The 16876-nt window shown below is 37.0% G+C and overlaps 1 protein-coding gene across 1 annotated transcript in view; it reads right to left on the bottom strand.

The window, feature by feature from the left end:
• LOC103675337 (prolylcarboxypeptidase) overlaps window positions 1–16876 on the bottom strand; it is a 67731-nt gene that overhangs the window by 15786 nt on the left and 35069 nt on the right. The window contains exons 2-6 of the mRNA XM_040630967.1: window positions 15765–15905; window positions 11881–11982; window positions 6448–6629; window positions 6059–6216; window positions 5317–5489 (exon numbers count right to left, since the gene is read on the bottom strand). Coding sequence (XP_040486901.1) covers window positions 5317–5489; window positions 6059–6216; window positions 6448–6629; window positions 11881–11982; window positions 15765–15905 — 756 coding nt within the window. The remainder of the gene's footprint in view (window positions 1–5316; window positions 5490–6058; window positions 6217–6447; window positions 6630–11880; window positions 11983–15764; window positions 15906–16876) is intronic.

The following is a 16876-nucleotide window of genomic DNA, read 5'->3' as shown; positions in this document are numbered from 1 at the left end:
GTGGGACCGAGCCCGCACTGGGCTCCATACTCAGCACAGAGTCGGCTTGTCTCTCTCCCTTTGCTTCTCTCCCCAAACCATAAATAAATAAATAAATAAATAAATAAATAAATAAATAAATAACTTTAAAAACAAAACACCAACAAAAAAAGAATAAAAGGAAATAATCATGTGCTTTTATTAAAGATCCACAGAATGCACAAAACACTTACATAAATGTTAAGTTGGAACCACATGAAATTGCCATGTTTATAAGTCAAACACAGTCAGATATCAGCTTCTTTGGTTCAACCTCATCTAATACTCACTTCACCTTAAGCCTGATAATTTGCAGTTACTAGCCAGTTGATGAGTACAAGCACTTGGCCTACTGATTGTTTATTTAGGGGCTATGATTTACTCAGACAACAAGGAAAGAGTCCCTGCCAACCACTTCCATTCAGAATACTCACCACCCATGTAGCCTCTGTACTATATTTTCTATTTATTTTGTGGACACTATCAAATTAGCTTCTTCCAAACAATTTCTACATAAGGTATAGCATCTCTACTTATGCTGTAAATTCACTGATATGAGGGCATCTGGGACTGAGGCTGCTAGTACAACTAACGAATATTCCTTGAGGTCAGGTACCTTCTCTACAATGAGCCAGGGAAAAACATAAGGCCATCTGCATATCACAGAGGAGAAAACAAGCTCGGAGAGGTCTGGCTACAGATATACAATCTTAAAACTATGAATACAAGTTCTGAACCCAGACTTTGGCCACAAAGTCCTGGCATAACACTGTCCCTCTTTTTTATATAACAACAATAATAGCTATTGTTATCATTATATAACTAATATCAATTTAGTGTTTACTATACACGGGGTCCTATTAAATTCTCATAATAACCCTAATAAGCATTACAAGTACTATATCCCCACTTTGCTGATGAGGAAACTAAGGCACAGAGGGGTTAAGAAACTTGCCCAAAGTCATACAGCCAGGAAGTAGCAGAGCTGGGATTCAAATGCAAGACTCAGTCTGGAGCTTCCATTTGTAAAAACCAACACTACACATATTCAACTTCAAAGTTGTAGTATAAGAGAAAAATAACACAAACAGTGCCTAAATATACCTATAGTCTCCTGCTTAATTTTTTAAGCAAATTTTTTATTCTTAGATTATCTTTATATTTTTCTAAGTTTGTCTTAGGTAACAATTTTAATAAAAGGGATTCTGTGGCAATATAAAAATCATACAACTTTTTTACTATGCAACAAAAAAGAAAACTGTAAAATAGTAATTAACATGAGGCTCAACAATCAACATATGAAATAACTTAATTTACTTTCTATTTCCTAGAACATAGGTGAACATTCAGGAAAAAAAACTTAAAAAGAGCATTACACATCCATTTTAATAATTCTGGTTTTAAAGAGTACAGAAATAGATAGAACGTTCCAATCTTAGTACCAAACTAATTAGCTCTGCACCCAAATATTCAAATTCTGCCCTTTGACCCCACATACACTAGAGAAAGTAAAGATAATGATTTGTTTAAAAGCTTTATGTGTCCCCTTACCTATAAGGATATGCATTTGAATAAGAGAAAGAAAAGGGGGCAAAGAAATTTGTTTTAAAAGAAGGAAAGAAGATAGGTTAAAAAAAAAAAAAAAAGACCAACCTCCTCTCAGAAAGTTCGGTCCATCCACATTAGAGAAAGGATTAAGCAGATACATTCAGCTTTTCTAACAGATTTTCTTTCTCTAAGGTTTCAATACCCCTCTCACACTCACAGATAATCACATTAGTTTTGTCATTAAAAGCTCTCTTTTCATAGAATGCACCTAAACCGCTTAAACCACCCAGAGAGGTCGCATACATTATCAAACACCAAGACAAACGGAAGAGATTTTCCATCTTATGTCTTATTATTTCACTATATCTATCTGCACGCTCAGAAAGCTAAGCCAAAAGATTTGGTGAATTATCAGCTACAAATTTAACTCAAAATAAACAACTTCTATAGTATCCTTAAAAACTGCTCTTTAGTGAGAAGAAACCTAGCAGTTTTTATGCTGACAGAGCAGTCAAATGACAGAGAGGTTTTCTATTTCCCTTTTCTCTTCTTCCTTGTGTTCCTTCAGCCAAGTCCATGATTATTTCTGCATGAATGTTGCAGCTTCTGTTAACAGTAAACAAAAGCAAATGGAGTCTGAGTGCGCAAAGCCCACAAACAAATTAAAAAGAACGATACTTGACACGGAAAAGGCATTCAATCACTGCCTATGGATCCTTCAGAACCATACAAGGTCGAGGCAGAACTGGAAATCACCTACTTTTTTTCATAACTCAACTGTTACATATTATCTTACTATCCTAAGCCTGAGTTACAGACTTAGAAAAGGACGGCTGTTTGTCAGCCCTTTAAAAAGGAGGAAGTGTATCAGAGGGAGGAGGAGTCCTGGTTAAATGGAACTATCCAAGTGAAAGAGCGGTCCCCAACCGGGTAGTGTTCCTGGGATTAGTGGGTTGGGAGAACAGAGAACGAGGTCAAGAAAGGAGAAACAGAATGAACAGTGAAAGAAAGTGATCTGAAGCTAAAAGTCTGGGAGGGAGACATGTAGGAGAAATATTCTGAAATCATATAGGATGGAAATGGAAATAGAGGCAATGGAAATTTCTCAAGCAGAGGGCAGAGAGATTTCTTTTGGTGGGGGTGCAGGCAAGAAACAGAGTCATAAATATATTATAAGCAATCAAGAATTCCTTAATATGCCAAAAGAAAGGATAAAACCAGTAAGAAATAACTGAAGAGAATGACAAGAAGTAGTCTTGAAGAAAAGTAAAAGGTGACTGTCGGGCAAAGACACAAGTTACCTTGTCTTAAACTTTTATAATGTATATATACAAAGGATAAAAGAAGGATTGTGCTAAATCAAAAACAGATGACAAAATATTTGAGATATACTCCACTAACTTTGAGTGAATATTTAGGAGAGAAAGGATAGAATATTTATTTACATTTAAGATGCAACAGCAAAATATCTCAAAAGGAACATTAAAGAAATGGGGAGAAAAGCAAAGTTAGTGTTCCTTGTTCCAAATCATAAACAAATGAACACTAAAAAGCGGTATTCCTCTGGCTTTTTTCTAAATCAGGGGTCGGCTCCCAGGCCAAATCCAGGCTACTGCCGGTTTTATAAATAAAGTATTATTGTGACATAGTGCTTCTTATTGATTTATATTTGTCTGTGGCTACTTTCTTGCTACAGCTGTAGAACTAAGTAATTGTGGCAGAAACCGAACGGCCCACAAAACTATCTACTTCTTTAAAAATAAAGTTTGCCAAGGCCCACAAAACTATCTACTTCTTTAAAAATAAAGTTTGCCAACCTTCATTCTAAATAACAAAGGAATTCCCCATATGTTTTTATCACCTGACAACTCATTTGTTCTTCAAGTGGGCATAAAAATGCAAACGTAATTCTCACTTTGTACAGAGAATACAGTTAAATCTGATAGTTGTCTAAATGCGGCTGGTGATCCACCCAAAACTTCAGCCAAATCCTCTCCTAATCCAGTGCAATATGGTGGAAGATCAGAGGTTCTGAACAATGGTAGACCCAAGTTCAAATCCCACTTTCACCATCTCTTCACTGAGCTTAAATTTCCTCTCCATAAAACTCCATAAATTTCCTCCACTGTACCTCTTTTTCCTATATTATAGGGATTAAATGGAATAGCATATATGTAAGTGTTGTGAAAATAGTAAAATAATACAGATAAGGCATTATTAGCACAAAGACATATATGGAGGCTAACTGACTCAAATTTAGTTTTTTCTCATTATTTTGATCCAGTTTTTCTTACCATGAGAGAGATCAGTTCTTTTAAATAATTCTGTATTGTCTAAAATCAATTTAATTCAATACACATTTACTTCCGGCCTGCTATGTGCAAGACATCCACTTGGCATTCTACTTTTTAGATGAAGAAAAGTATCTCTAATAGCAAATGACCTTGTTCCATTTGGGTTACAAAGTTTTAAGCAAAATGTTCATTTAATATTAAGTTCAAAAGGACTGTTTTAAACTAAAAGTGGTTTTGAAAACTGGTTCTCATATTATCAAGTTTATTTACATTTTCAGCACTCATTCTAGCTATAGTTTCAGTTATATTCTCTAAACTTAACCACCAAGTTGGCTAAACTTTGATTTTAAAACTAAGAAGAATGTTTTTCACAAAGAAATGCTTTAAAGGGGATACACAATAAAGAATTTTGGCGTGTAAAGAACATAAAAATTTATGATGTAATGTGTCTTCACACTTCCCAGAGCATTTTCACATCTAATATTTTATTTGATCCTGAGCACAAACCTACGGAGAATGTAAGTATAATTATCTCACTTTGCAGAGGAAGACGTGGAGGTTGGGAAGAAGACAGCCTCGCCCAAGATCACACAGCTGGTAAATGGTAGTTCTAGATCAAGGATCCAGAGTCAGTACTGTTTCCACTTCACCCTGCTGCATGGAGATCACTCCTTTATCATAAGTGTAGAACTTAGAACACATTAGCAGTTGACTGAATCATGCACTGTGATAGCAGTTGCCATTTATTAAGCACTAACCATATATGACATAAGTCTACGTGTCTCACATACATCACAAAGCTGTAATAAAGTAAATTGTCCATGCAAAGTGGACAAGACTTGGCATATAGTAATCATTAGCAGCAACTCCTGGTCTTACTTCTAATTCATACAACTCTATAGTCTATACATTTTTGTCTCCTTTATTCAAATGAGAGGGAACTGATGTTTAGAAAAGATAAGGGATGCCTGGGTGGTGCAGTTGGTTAAGGCGCCAACTCTTGGTTTGGGCTCAGGTGGTGATCTCAGTCAGGATCATGAGATGAGCCCCACATCAGGCTCTGCACTCAGTATGGAGTCTGCTTAAGACGCTCTCTCCCTCTCCCTGTTCCCCCTGTACTCTCTCTCTAAAAAAAAATGATAAATAAATCTTAAAACAAGAAAAAAAGAAAAGTTAGGTAAGATGTCCAAAGTGAGTAACCAGAAAGTGACAGAAGCCAGGCTTTCTGCCCAGGTTAGTCAAACCCAGAGCCCTTTGTCACTGGAGATTCCTTTGATGCTAAAAGTCACAGAAAGCACCAGTTTAAAAAATAAAACAAAATTCTGAAACTAATAATATACTATATGATAACTAACTTGAATTTAAATTAAAAAAAAAAAGATGCTTTCTAAAAACAAAAATAGAGAGAGAGAGAGAAGTTCATATTAAAAGCGATGAAAGGACATTTTCCTGTTACCTTGATAGGCCAAGCAGGCAAAGGCTGTAAAAAGTCAGACTCATAAGGGTAGTCCACCATTGCCAGATTTATCCAGGTTTCAGAGATCCAGGCTTTCAAACGCTGGACATCCTCAGTATTTGTTAATGCAGTACATAAGTCAAGGGCTTCAGAAAGCCAACGCAAGCCAGCACCTGAGAACAGAATCACATTGTTGGGAATCTAAAAAGCACTACTTGACAGAAGACTTTACTTGGTATTTTAGAAAATTCAATCTTCTATACCATTTCTCCAAGAATGCTCTTTCAACATTCAATAAAATACTTTTAGAGCCTCTGGATAATCCCATGATAAATAAGTTGTCTATCCTCATGGAGTTTGCCAGAAATTACATGAATTATTCCCTGCTTCAAAGATACTGTTGAAATAAGTAAATAAACAAATGGAACACTAGAGAGCAATCAGAATGTGTAAACCACAACTAAATAAAACAAATCGATGTTTCTAACATAGTGTCGAGCAAAAGACAGCAGACACAACACATACACGCCGTGTTCCTGATTACACTGGATGATGAATATACTATTATACCATACTGATTATGTTTTCCCTTGTGAAAATTCATCAAGTGATGTATTTTGATTTGTGTACTTTTTTGTATGCTTTACTTAAATAAAAAGGTCACTGAAAAACTGCGAAGTGTTGAAATTAACAAGTGAAAGGTAAAAAACTCTGTGATTTCATTCTATTAATTAAAGCTTACCTGTTCTTGCAAATCGATTAATAGCATCCCAGGAGCTGCGGATGGTTTCTGAACAATTTGGACCACTTCTCTTAAAATCTTTAGTTACAATCTCCATAAATACACCACAAGGTACCAGATTACCAAAATGCCAGATGGGGGCAGAGGCTGCTAGAGCTCTAAATGGTGAGAAAAATAAGAAAGGAGAAAAGAAAAAAAATGTAACTCACTGAATTCAAGTTTTAAAATTGAAACTGATATTGAACAAAAATGGTGAGAAAAATTATAGTTGTTAATGAGATAGAAAGTAGAAATATCAGTACAACAGAACATGTTTTACCCAAAACAAATCTCTAAGTATGCCTTGACAATCATTAAGAAGTGCTCATGTCCAACATAAATGCATTTACCCAACCACCATATGAGGATATTTCATCCTGAACCAGGCTGCAAGCATGCCACCGTAAGAGCCCCCTATGGCAATGACAGGTTGATTTTTAGCTCCTGGGATTGTTCTTTTCAAGTGTTTGATTAACACTGCAAAATCAGCCAGAGCTTGTTCTGATGTCAGAAAATTCAAGTGTCTGGAATCCTAAAGAAAAGTAACAAAGAACACGTATAAATGTGCACATAATAGCAGCTTAGGCATAGCATAGATCCAGGAAAAAAGCCAGTCAGATAAGCTTTTCTCCAAATAGAATTTCTAGGCAATTGAGTTAAAATGCCCAGTCAACATAATAGCAATGCTGATTTAAACAAATCATTAAAAAAACAATTTTAAGTTTGTGGGATGAACATAATGTATTTTGCATTCAAATGTAATTTCTATTAAATGTTATTTACCAAAGATCTCGTTGAGGTTGTTGAAACAACAGAAATAATCCGTAACTTACATTTAATAGCAAATGTGAAAGAATACAATTCTCAGCTTAACAGACAATTGCTGTATTATAATTTTTCTTTTAGAACTTGAAACATTTAAAATGGCTACCATACAGGCAAAGGCAGACCAAATCCTGTGAAAAATTGAAGAATCATCAATAAATCTCATCCTCCCTAATCGGAAAGATAATTCTTATGTCTGATATACAGACAACTGGAAATTACCCTGTTGTTTACAATATAAAAATATAAAATATAAAAACCAATAGAGCAACTATATTCAGGCATTAGAAAACAGGCAACACAAGACATTGATCCCTGAGAGAAGGATACTCATAAAGTATGTTCCATGATCATCTAATTCTCTGCCTAGAGACAACTGCCTCACTTCAACATAAGGAGGTAGAGTCCTGCTAAGCTGAGGAGGCTAATAAAGTATCTACCTTTAAAAGATAAGGCCTAAGTCCTCTGTCTTTGAGCTTGGACTGGACTTAGTGACTTGGTTCTAATCAATAAAATGTGTCAGAAGCGGTATGTGACTTCCAATGTTAAGTCATAATAAGCACTGGAGTTTCTATCTTGCTCTGTTGGATTATCGACTTTGAGGGAAGCCAGCTGCCTTGTCACAAGGCCACCCAAGTAAGCCTTTGGAGAAACCCTGGAAGAGACAAATTGCAGCCTCTTGCTAACACCCAGCAACATTTTGTCACTCATGTGGATTCTCCATATTGTGGAGAGGGTTCTCTGGCACCAGTCAAGCCTTCAGATAACTGTTAGCACCAGCTGATACCTCAACCTCATGAGATACCTTGAAAAAGAACCTCCTAGCTGAGCCACTTTTAATTCCTTACCCACAGGAACTATGTGACAATAAATGTTTATTGCTGTTTTAAGTCACTAAGGTTTGAGGTAAATTGTTACATAGCAATAGCTAACTAGTACAGCTATATACCTATTAGACTGTCCTATTTGATCTTCACGCTTTGGTCTCACCACCCTGTTTGACTTCTGCCATCATTTGGCACAATCTGAAATCACATAGTTCCCATCTTTCCTCTTTCCTATGTATGTCACCTACTCCTTTAGCCTTCCCCCTTATCCAAGATGTATACCTTCTGACCTCTTATCTCCTTTCTTATTGTCTGTGACTAGTCTTTTACTACCAGTTTTCACGGCACTATGTATAGTTGAGTGCGATTTTCTTCTAATCCTCGCATAATATTTGTAATATTATCTCCCAAGCTACTGACAAATTCTGTAAGCACATGAAGAGAAAGAAGCATATCAAAGAGAGCCCTCTCCATTTTGCTAACAAAGTATGAACCAAAGGGATCTAGGAGAGGATATTATGTTTCTGTCTGCAACAAGCTGACTACTTCCCAATGATTTCAGAACCTATCAACTCTCCTAATCAGATAATTATGCAGAATAAGAAGCTAAAGAATAGAATTTCCCATGCAGCCCAACAAATATCAGCAAATTGTTCTGCTTTTCATTTACAACACAAGGACTTTTTCTTATTTATTTATAATATGAGCCAATAAAACCCCTGAGAACAAAAACTAAAACTTTCAAAAACAGGCAGCCTAGAAAATTACTGTCCCCAAGTTCTTCTAACTCAGAATTCCCCAAAAGGATGGTATGTGTATACTGGTAGTATGCATGATGGTCTTAGATAAGGCTCAATCTTTTTAAAATTCATACTTGTTTTAATGTCATTTAGAAAAACATAACTAGTACATAAAGCCCTTGTTAAGACAATGAAAAGTTGGAAAAGTGAGTTGCTTAAAGAAAAATATTACATAAATAATAGTGCAGATGGCAAATTCATACACCCAAAATCACAAAGGTAGTACATGAGTGACTTAGTTGTGGGAAAAGTATCCTTTTTATTAGATATAGAGTCTGTAGTCAAGGCCAAAGCTCCTTGTGAGATCAGGAAAGGCCAGAAGGGAATCCAGGTGGCCTGCTGGACTCACTGAAACAGGGATAATTTGTCCTCATTTTATTGAAAAATACCTTATTAAACATTTGAGTCCTCATTCTATTTTTCCAGTGGTAGACCCAGTAATATAAGTGTATAATTTAGAGAGAATTATTTACTGACATTTTTTTTTAAAGATTTTATTTATTTATTTGACAGAGAGAGACAGCCAGCGAGAGAGGGAACACAAGCAGGGGGAGTGTCCTCCTAGCAGAGGAGCCTGATGTGGGGCTCGATCCCAGAATGCTGGGATCACGCCCTGAGCCGAAGGCAGACACTTAACGACTGTGCCACCCAGGTGCCCCTATTTACTGACATTTTTGAAACAATGAGAAGCTCCCTTCACAGTCTCTGCAGCCATAACTTAAGATTTCGCTGGTGAGAGTTAACCACATCACACTGAGTTAAAGACAGACCAACATTATAAATGATAATATTATGGTTTTAAAAAGGCTTAATCTGTCTGCATATAAAAAGGAAAGATTAAATACAAATTTTTGAAATTTCAAGCTGATCAAATTAAAGCTATCATTTCTTTCTTAGAGTGGGACATGTTATTAGAACATGTAATATCCTAAACTTAAAAAAAAAAACTTTTAAACTTAAAAATAAAAAGTATACAGGCACACCTCAGAGATATTGCAGGTTCAGTTCCAGACCACTGCAATAAAGTGGATATCGCAATAAAGCAAGTCAAATGACTATTTTGGTTTCCTAGTGCACATAAAAGTTATGTTTACACTATACTGTAGTCTATTAAGTGTGCATTAGTATTATTTCTAAAAAGATGTACATACCTTAATTTAAAAATACTTCATTGATAAAAAATGCTAACCATCATCTGAGCTTTCAGTGAGTTTTCTGAACTTTCATCTTTTTACCAGTGGATGATCATGCCTAAAGGATGATGGCTGCTGACTGGTCAGGGTTGTGGTTGCTGAAGGCCAGGGTGGCTGTGGCAATGTCTTAAAATAAAACAACAATGAAGTCTGCCACATTGATTGATATTTCCTTTCATGAATGCTTTCTCTGTAGCATGTGATGCTGTTTAATAGCATTTTACCCACAGTAGAACTTCAAAATTGGAATCAATCCTCTCAAACCCTATAGCTGTTTTACCAACTAGGTTTATATAATTTTCTACATTCACTGTCATTTCAACAGTCTTCACAGCATCTTCACCAGCAGTAGATTCCATCTCCAGAAACCACCTTCTTTGCTCATCCATGAGAAGCAACTCTTCATCTATTCAAGTTTTATCATGAGATTGGAGCAATTCAGTCACATCTTCAGGCTCCACTTCTCATTCTAATTCTCTTGCTCTTTCCACCACATCTGCACTTACATCCTCCACTGAAGTCTTCAGCTCCTCACAGTCATACATGAGGGTTGGAATCCACTTCTTTCAAACTCCTGTTCATGTTGCTATTTTGACCTCTTCCCACAAATCCTGAATGTCCTTCATGGCATCTAGAATGGTGAATCCTTTCCAGGTTTTCAATTGACTTTGCCCATATCTGTCAGAGGATTTACTCTCTGTGGCAGCTATAGCCTTACGAAATGCATTTCTTAAATAAGATTTGAAAGTCAAAATGATTCCTTGATCCAAGGGCTGCAGAATGGATGCTGTATTAGGAGACATGAAAACAACATTCATCTCCTTGTACATCTCCATCAGAGCTCTTGGGTGACCAGGTGCATTGTCAATGAACAATAATATTTTGAAAGGAACTTTTTTCTTCCTGAGCAGTAGGTCTCAACAGTGGTTTTAAAGCACTCAGTAAACCATGTTGCGAACAGATGTGCAGGCACCAAGGCTTGTTTTTCCAGTTACAGCGCACAAACAAAGTAGATTTAGCATTGTTCTTTAAGGCCCTAGGATATTCAGAATGGTAAATGTGCTACATTAACCCCTAACAAGAGAGTCAGGCTGTCCTTTCGAAGATATGAGGCCAAACATTGACTTCTCCTCTCTAGCAATGAAAGTCCTAGATGGCATCCTCTTTCAACAAAAAGCTGTTTTGTCTATAATGAAAATCTATTGTTTAATGTAGCCACCTTCACTAATTATCTCAGCTAGATCTTCTATATAACTTACTGCAGCTTCTAAATCAGCACTTACTGCTTCATCTTGCACTTTTATGTTACGGAGATGGCTTCTTTCTTAAATCTCATGAACCGAACTCTGCTAGCTTCAGACTTTTCTTCTGCAACTTCGTCACCTCCCTCGGCCTTCATCAAATTGAAAAGAGTTAGGCCCTTGCTCTGGGTTAGGCTTTGGCTTGAGGGAATGTTGCGGCTCGTTTGATCTTCTATCCAGACCACTCAAACTTTTTCCATATCAACAATAATGCTGTCTCACTTTTTTGTCATTTGTATGTTCACTGGAATAGCACTTTAAGTTTCCTTCTAGAACTCTTCCTTTGCATTCACAACCTGGCTGAATGACTGGCACAAGAGGCCTAGCTTTTGGTCTCTCTCAGCTTTCAACACGCCTTCATCACTAAGCTTAATCATTTCTAGCTCTCTACTTAAAGTGAGAGACATGCAACTCTTCATTTCATTGGAACACCTACAGGCCATTGTAGGATTATTAATTGGCCTCATTTCAATGTTTTTGTGTCTCAGGGAATAAGCAGGCCTGAGGAGACGGAAAGAGATGGGGGAATAGCCAGTCGGTGGAGCAGTCAGAACAGATACATTATTTATTAATTAAGTTTGTCATCTTATGTCAGCATCTTAGATGACTGATCACAGATCACCATAACCAATATAATAATAATGAAAAAGTGTGACATATTATAAGAATTGCCAAAATGTGACACAGAGACACAAAGGAAGCAAATGCTGTTAGAAAAATGGCACTGATACACTTGCTCAACACAGAGTTGCTACAAACCTTCAATTTGCAAATAACACATAATCTGTGAAGTACAGAGAAGTGAAGTGCGATAAAACAAGGTATGCCTATACTTACCTTGAATGATTTGTTACCAAAAGGTAGGGACTCCCCATAGTATCGATGTTCTGCAAACACCAACATAGCCTTCAGTTGATCAGCCACATCCCACATGAACCCCTGGGAAGAATTTACAAATCCACAGGATAAAAATCAAGATATGAAAAAAGTCATCGAACCTTTTGGCAACTCATATGAAATGAATGTTAAACCAGACCAAAGAGAGATCTGAGAAGCTGCACAATTTATATTTGTTCTATAGATTAAAAAATTGCTCTTTCATTGTTACACATCAATCTCACACTATATCAGAGTGAAACAATTAAAAATAAGCCCAAGTCACTCAAACACTAGTCATTCCAACTCTCCTTATTCTAACACTCTAACTAATCATTAATTAATCTAACTAATCAATATTACATCAAAAATTGTCTTTAGGGGCGCCTGGGTGGCTCAGTCGTTAAGCGTCTGCCTTCGGCTCAGGGCGTGATCCCGGGGTCCTGGGATCGAGCCCCACATCAGGCTCCTACACTGGGAGCCTGCTTCTTCCTCTCCCACTTCCCCTGCTTGTGTTCCCTCTCTCGCTGGCTATGTCTCTCTCTGTCAAATAAATAAATAAAATCTTTAAAAAAAAAATTGTCTTTAAATTGCACTGCGTACCAAATAGTCTAGGAAAGAACTGAGGATATCTAAGTTAGCTGCCTACTCATAAACATTTACAACAGCAAAGAAAAAAAAAATACAAATAAGCATACTGGACTCCCTTAGGTTCCATATTAATTTTATTTACTTGAAAATAAGCATACCTGGCAATAGCTAATAATAATCGACTGCTTACAATGTGTCAGGCACTGCTCTAAATACTTCATATATATTAATTCACTTAATTATCACAACAATCTAGGAGATAGGCACTTTTATTATCCCCCATTTTAGAGACAAGGACGCTGAGACACAGTAGTTTAAATATTCTGTGACAGTCACACAGCATAGAGCCAACATTCAAGCACTGGCTGTCTGGCTTCACAGAACAATCATCAAGTACTGTTCGACCTCCTATGTCCACACTTAATGCTGGTGATTAATCAATCACTACTGCATTTTTTTCACTTACCTCAAATGGTGCCCTCAGAATCCTCCTTGACAAAGCACTCTAGGCAGCCAACATCAATCGATTAGATTTAGATTTAGCACAGATTAAAACTGTTTGTCATTCCTAGGGCACACTGTTGTTTTTTAATGAACTGCTGCTCCCTAACAACAACTAAGAACCTCTAAAAGGTTCTGCTCATTTTGATCAATAAATGAACAATGAAAAGATCTGTATGCATGTGATGATGGAGAATTTAACCTGTTATCTGTGATGATTTCAATAACCCCACTTTCTCTCTTAACACCTTGCCCATTCCCTGACATTTACCTGCAGATCCTAGAACAACCAGCTCAAGCATGCCCTCCTCTGCCTGCCCCATTTTGGCACTGCCCATCATTCCCACCTCTCAACACCACTGTGCTAGGCATAGCTCTCTATTGCTTGTTGCAATATTTGCTTATATGAGTGTCTTACCCTACCAGACTATGAGCTTCTTACGGGTAAGGATCATCTATCAAAATAGCCCCACCTCTGGGGAGCTGAACTCAGGCTTTGAAAGGAAGCCATTTAATTGAACCGATTCACATTATAATAAGTGATTATTTACCTGCATCTATTTCAGGCTCTTTTTATTTTTCAGAAGAGGTCTATGTAATATATTAACATTTAATAATATATAGCATTGTCCCAAGTCCCTCTTATTTAGAGATTAAGATTATTAATATACCCATTTAGCAGATAAGAAAACTGAGGCACAAAGTAAGAAACTGCCCAAAGTCACACAGCATAATGGCAAAACCAGAATTCAATCCTTATCAGTCCTTATCAGTCTATCACTCCTGACCATTCTGCTACAGTGTCTTTTAATAGATGAATGTCCAGAATATGTGAATATGCAACCAGAACATTTTAGTATGTACAGGGACATGTCTAAGGCTGGGAAAAAACCAGGACTCTCCTAAGGGTCTACCTCTAGCCACTTCCTGGAACTGCTCCTACACTGTATTGCTCTTTCTCTCTACCACTTCTGAGGCAAGCCTTAAATTATGGTGCAGTGTCTGTCAAAGCAGTGGAGGCAGGAACAGCTGCCTATCTATAATAAAGAAAAAAAGGAGGGGGCACCTGGGTGGCTCAGTTAAGTGTCCAACTCTTTTTTTTTTAATGTTTTTTTTTTAATTTTTCATTTATTTTTATCTTTTAATTTTTTTTAAGTGTCTGACTCTTGATTTCAGCTGAGGTCATGATCTCAGGGTCATGAGACTGAGCCCCAAGTTGGGCTCCACACTGAATGTGGAGCCTGCTTAAAATTCTCTCTTTCCCACTCCCTTTGCCCCTTCTCTCTCTCTCTCTCTCTCTCTCTCGAAGAAGAAGAAGAAGAAGAAGAAGAGGAGGAGGAGGAGAAGGAGGAGGAGGAGGAAGAGGAGGAGCTGGAAAAATAACTGGACAGGAGACGCTGCCCCATGGCCTTGGCATAAATGGGAAGTCACACAAGAGAAAGAAAAAATCTAAAGCAGCCTCAGTTGTTCCATAGAAAAAGTAAGCAGGAATCTGATGGAAAATAAATCTTAACTTCATTTGTCACTGATCTAAGGGAAATAGACACCCTAGGATCTCATTTCTCAGAGAATTACTTTATTTTCAACTAACAAGACTCAACATTCCTAAGAAAATAATCAGAAATGGGAAATGCAATAACAGTATAACTGGGTTCATATCTTTGCTTTCAATTCAGTTTAGTTCAACAAACATTTACTGAGACCTCCTGAATACCAGGCACTATGCCAGACATTGGCAGTGGAAAAAATATAATTCAGTCTTCACTTTAAGGTAACCCACAGACTAGCTTTTTGGTAGAAAGTTGACATTTTCTAGTCATAGCTTTGGAACATAAAAAAGGAAAATTTTTTCAAGTGTCCTTCTAAAATAAATGTTTGTTAATGGATTTAAGTGTTATTATAAAAGATGATAGAATGTATAGTCAGGGAAGCAAGCTAACATCTATACAATTTTTTAACCCTCACAAATATAAGAAAAATAGAATAGGAAAGCTAAATTAAAAATCCTATTTGACAATCAAACTTGCATTTTTTTTCTCTTATTTGCCCTGGCTTTGTTTAGGTTTTATCCATTTATTCATTTAACAAATATTTATTGGGTAGCAACTATATGCCTAGCACAGTTTTAGACTGAATATACAACACCAAACAAAAATTCATGCCCTTGTGTTTACATTCTAGAGACCATAATCAAAATGGTCTACGTGCAATAACATTTTTTTTTTTTAAGATTTTATTTATTTATTTGACAGAGAGAGAGAGAGAGCACAAGCAGGGGGAGCAGCAGGCAGAGGGAGAGGGAGACTCCTGGCTGAGCAAGAAGCACAATGTGGGGCTCTGTCCCAGGACTCTGGGATCACGATCCGAGCCAAAGGCAGACACTTAACTGAGCCACCCAGGCGCCTCTGCAATAACATTCTTATTCCATGTCCCTCATATCATTATTCATTCTAGAAATAAGATGGGATTTTTAAAAAATCTAAGATTCAATTGTCCAAAAATAATATTTCATTCTTTCACGTATAATTCTTTAAGGCAGAACACATAGGCTTATTGGATATCTGTATCCATTCTTTTGTGATCTGCCCATTCCTATGCTTCTGCCATTTTTCTATTATTAGTGAGTTTTATCTGTTATTTTCTAAAAAGCTTCACAATTAATTACAGTAATACTTGGTCATATATACTGCAAAACATTTTTTTTCCAGTTTGCCTCAACGAAAGGCAAATTGAGCATAGGAATTTGTACATACCGTATTATTGCAAAACCAGGTAATGTCCCCTTCATTACCAGTGTAGAAAAGTATTGATCCACCGTTTTTCTTCCAGTGTTCATCAGCTATTAGGTACCGCTGTTTAAAAGTTTTATCAGCAGTAAATCCAAAATGATCAACCTATTACAAAAACAAAAGTAGACAAATTTCAGAGGAAAGTAATTAAATGAGTTCAACAAAAAAGTAATTAAATTTATTCTTCCATTAAAATCAACCTATGTTACAAAAATAATCACAAAACTTTTTAAACTTCACTTTAGTTGCAACAATAATATTGGCACTGTTATTTTGAAATTACTTTCTTTATACTGTAAAATAAAACAATGTTAGGGTCACTGGCTGGCTCAATTGGTACAGCATGTGACTTTTTTTTTTTTTTTTTAAGATTTTATTTATTTGACAGAGAGAGAGACAGCCAGCAAGAGAGGGAACATAGGCAAGGGGGGTGGGAGAGGAAGAAGCAGGCTCCCAGCGGAGGAGCCTGATGTGGGGCTCGATCCCAGGACTCCGGGATCACGCCCTGAGCCGAAGGCAGACGCTTAATGACTGAGCCACCAAGGCGCACCAGCATGTGACTCTTGATCTCAGGGTCATGCGTTCAAGTTCCACGTTGGGTGTGAAACTTACTTAAAAACAACAACAACAACAACAAAAACAAAAACAGGAGCGCCTGGGTGGCTCAGTCAATTAAGCATCTGCCTTCAGCTCAAGGCTCAGGTCATGATCAGTCCTAGAATTGAGCCCCATGTTGGCTCCTGCTCAGTGGGGAGTCTGCTTCTCCCTCTCCTACCCTACCCTCCTCCCCCGGCTTGTGTGTGCATGCACACTCTCTCTCTCTCTCTCAAATATATAAATAAAATCTTAAAAAAAAACAACAACAATAAAAAAAACGTTATCAGTATTCAAGATTCTCAGTGTAAGAAAAAAGATAACAATTATAAAATGAAGGAGCTATTTAAAAACACAGTAACTTTAAAACTGAATTGGAATCAGAGATATGAATCCATTAACTTTTAAAAATACATATATCCCTGGGGCTCCTTGGTGGCTCAGTTGAGCCTCTGCCTTCAGCTCAGGTCATGATCCTCAGG

Source organism: Ursus maritimus, unplaced genomic scaffold, assembly GCF_017311325.1.
Source record: "Ursus maritimus isolate PB19 unplaced genomic scaffold, ASM1731132v1 scaffold_16, whole genome shotgun sequence".
In the NCBI taxonomy this organism is placed as follows: domain Eukaryota; kingdom Metazoa; phylum Chordata; class Mammalia; order Carnivora; family Ursidae; genus Ursus; species Ursus maritimus.
The sequence above is the reverse complement of the archived record's forward strand: the minus strand, read 5'-3'. Positions and strand labels throughout refer to the sequence as shown.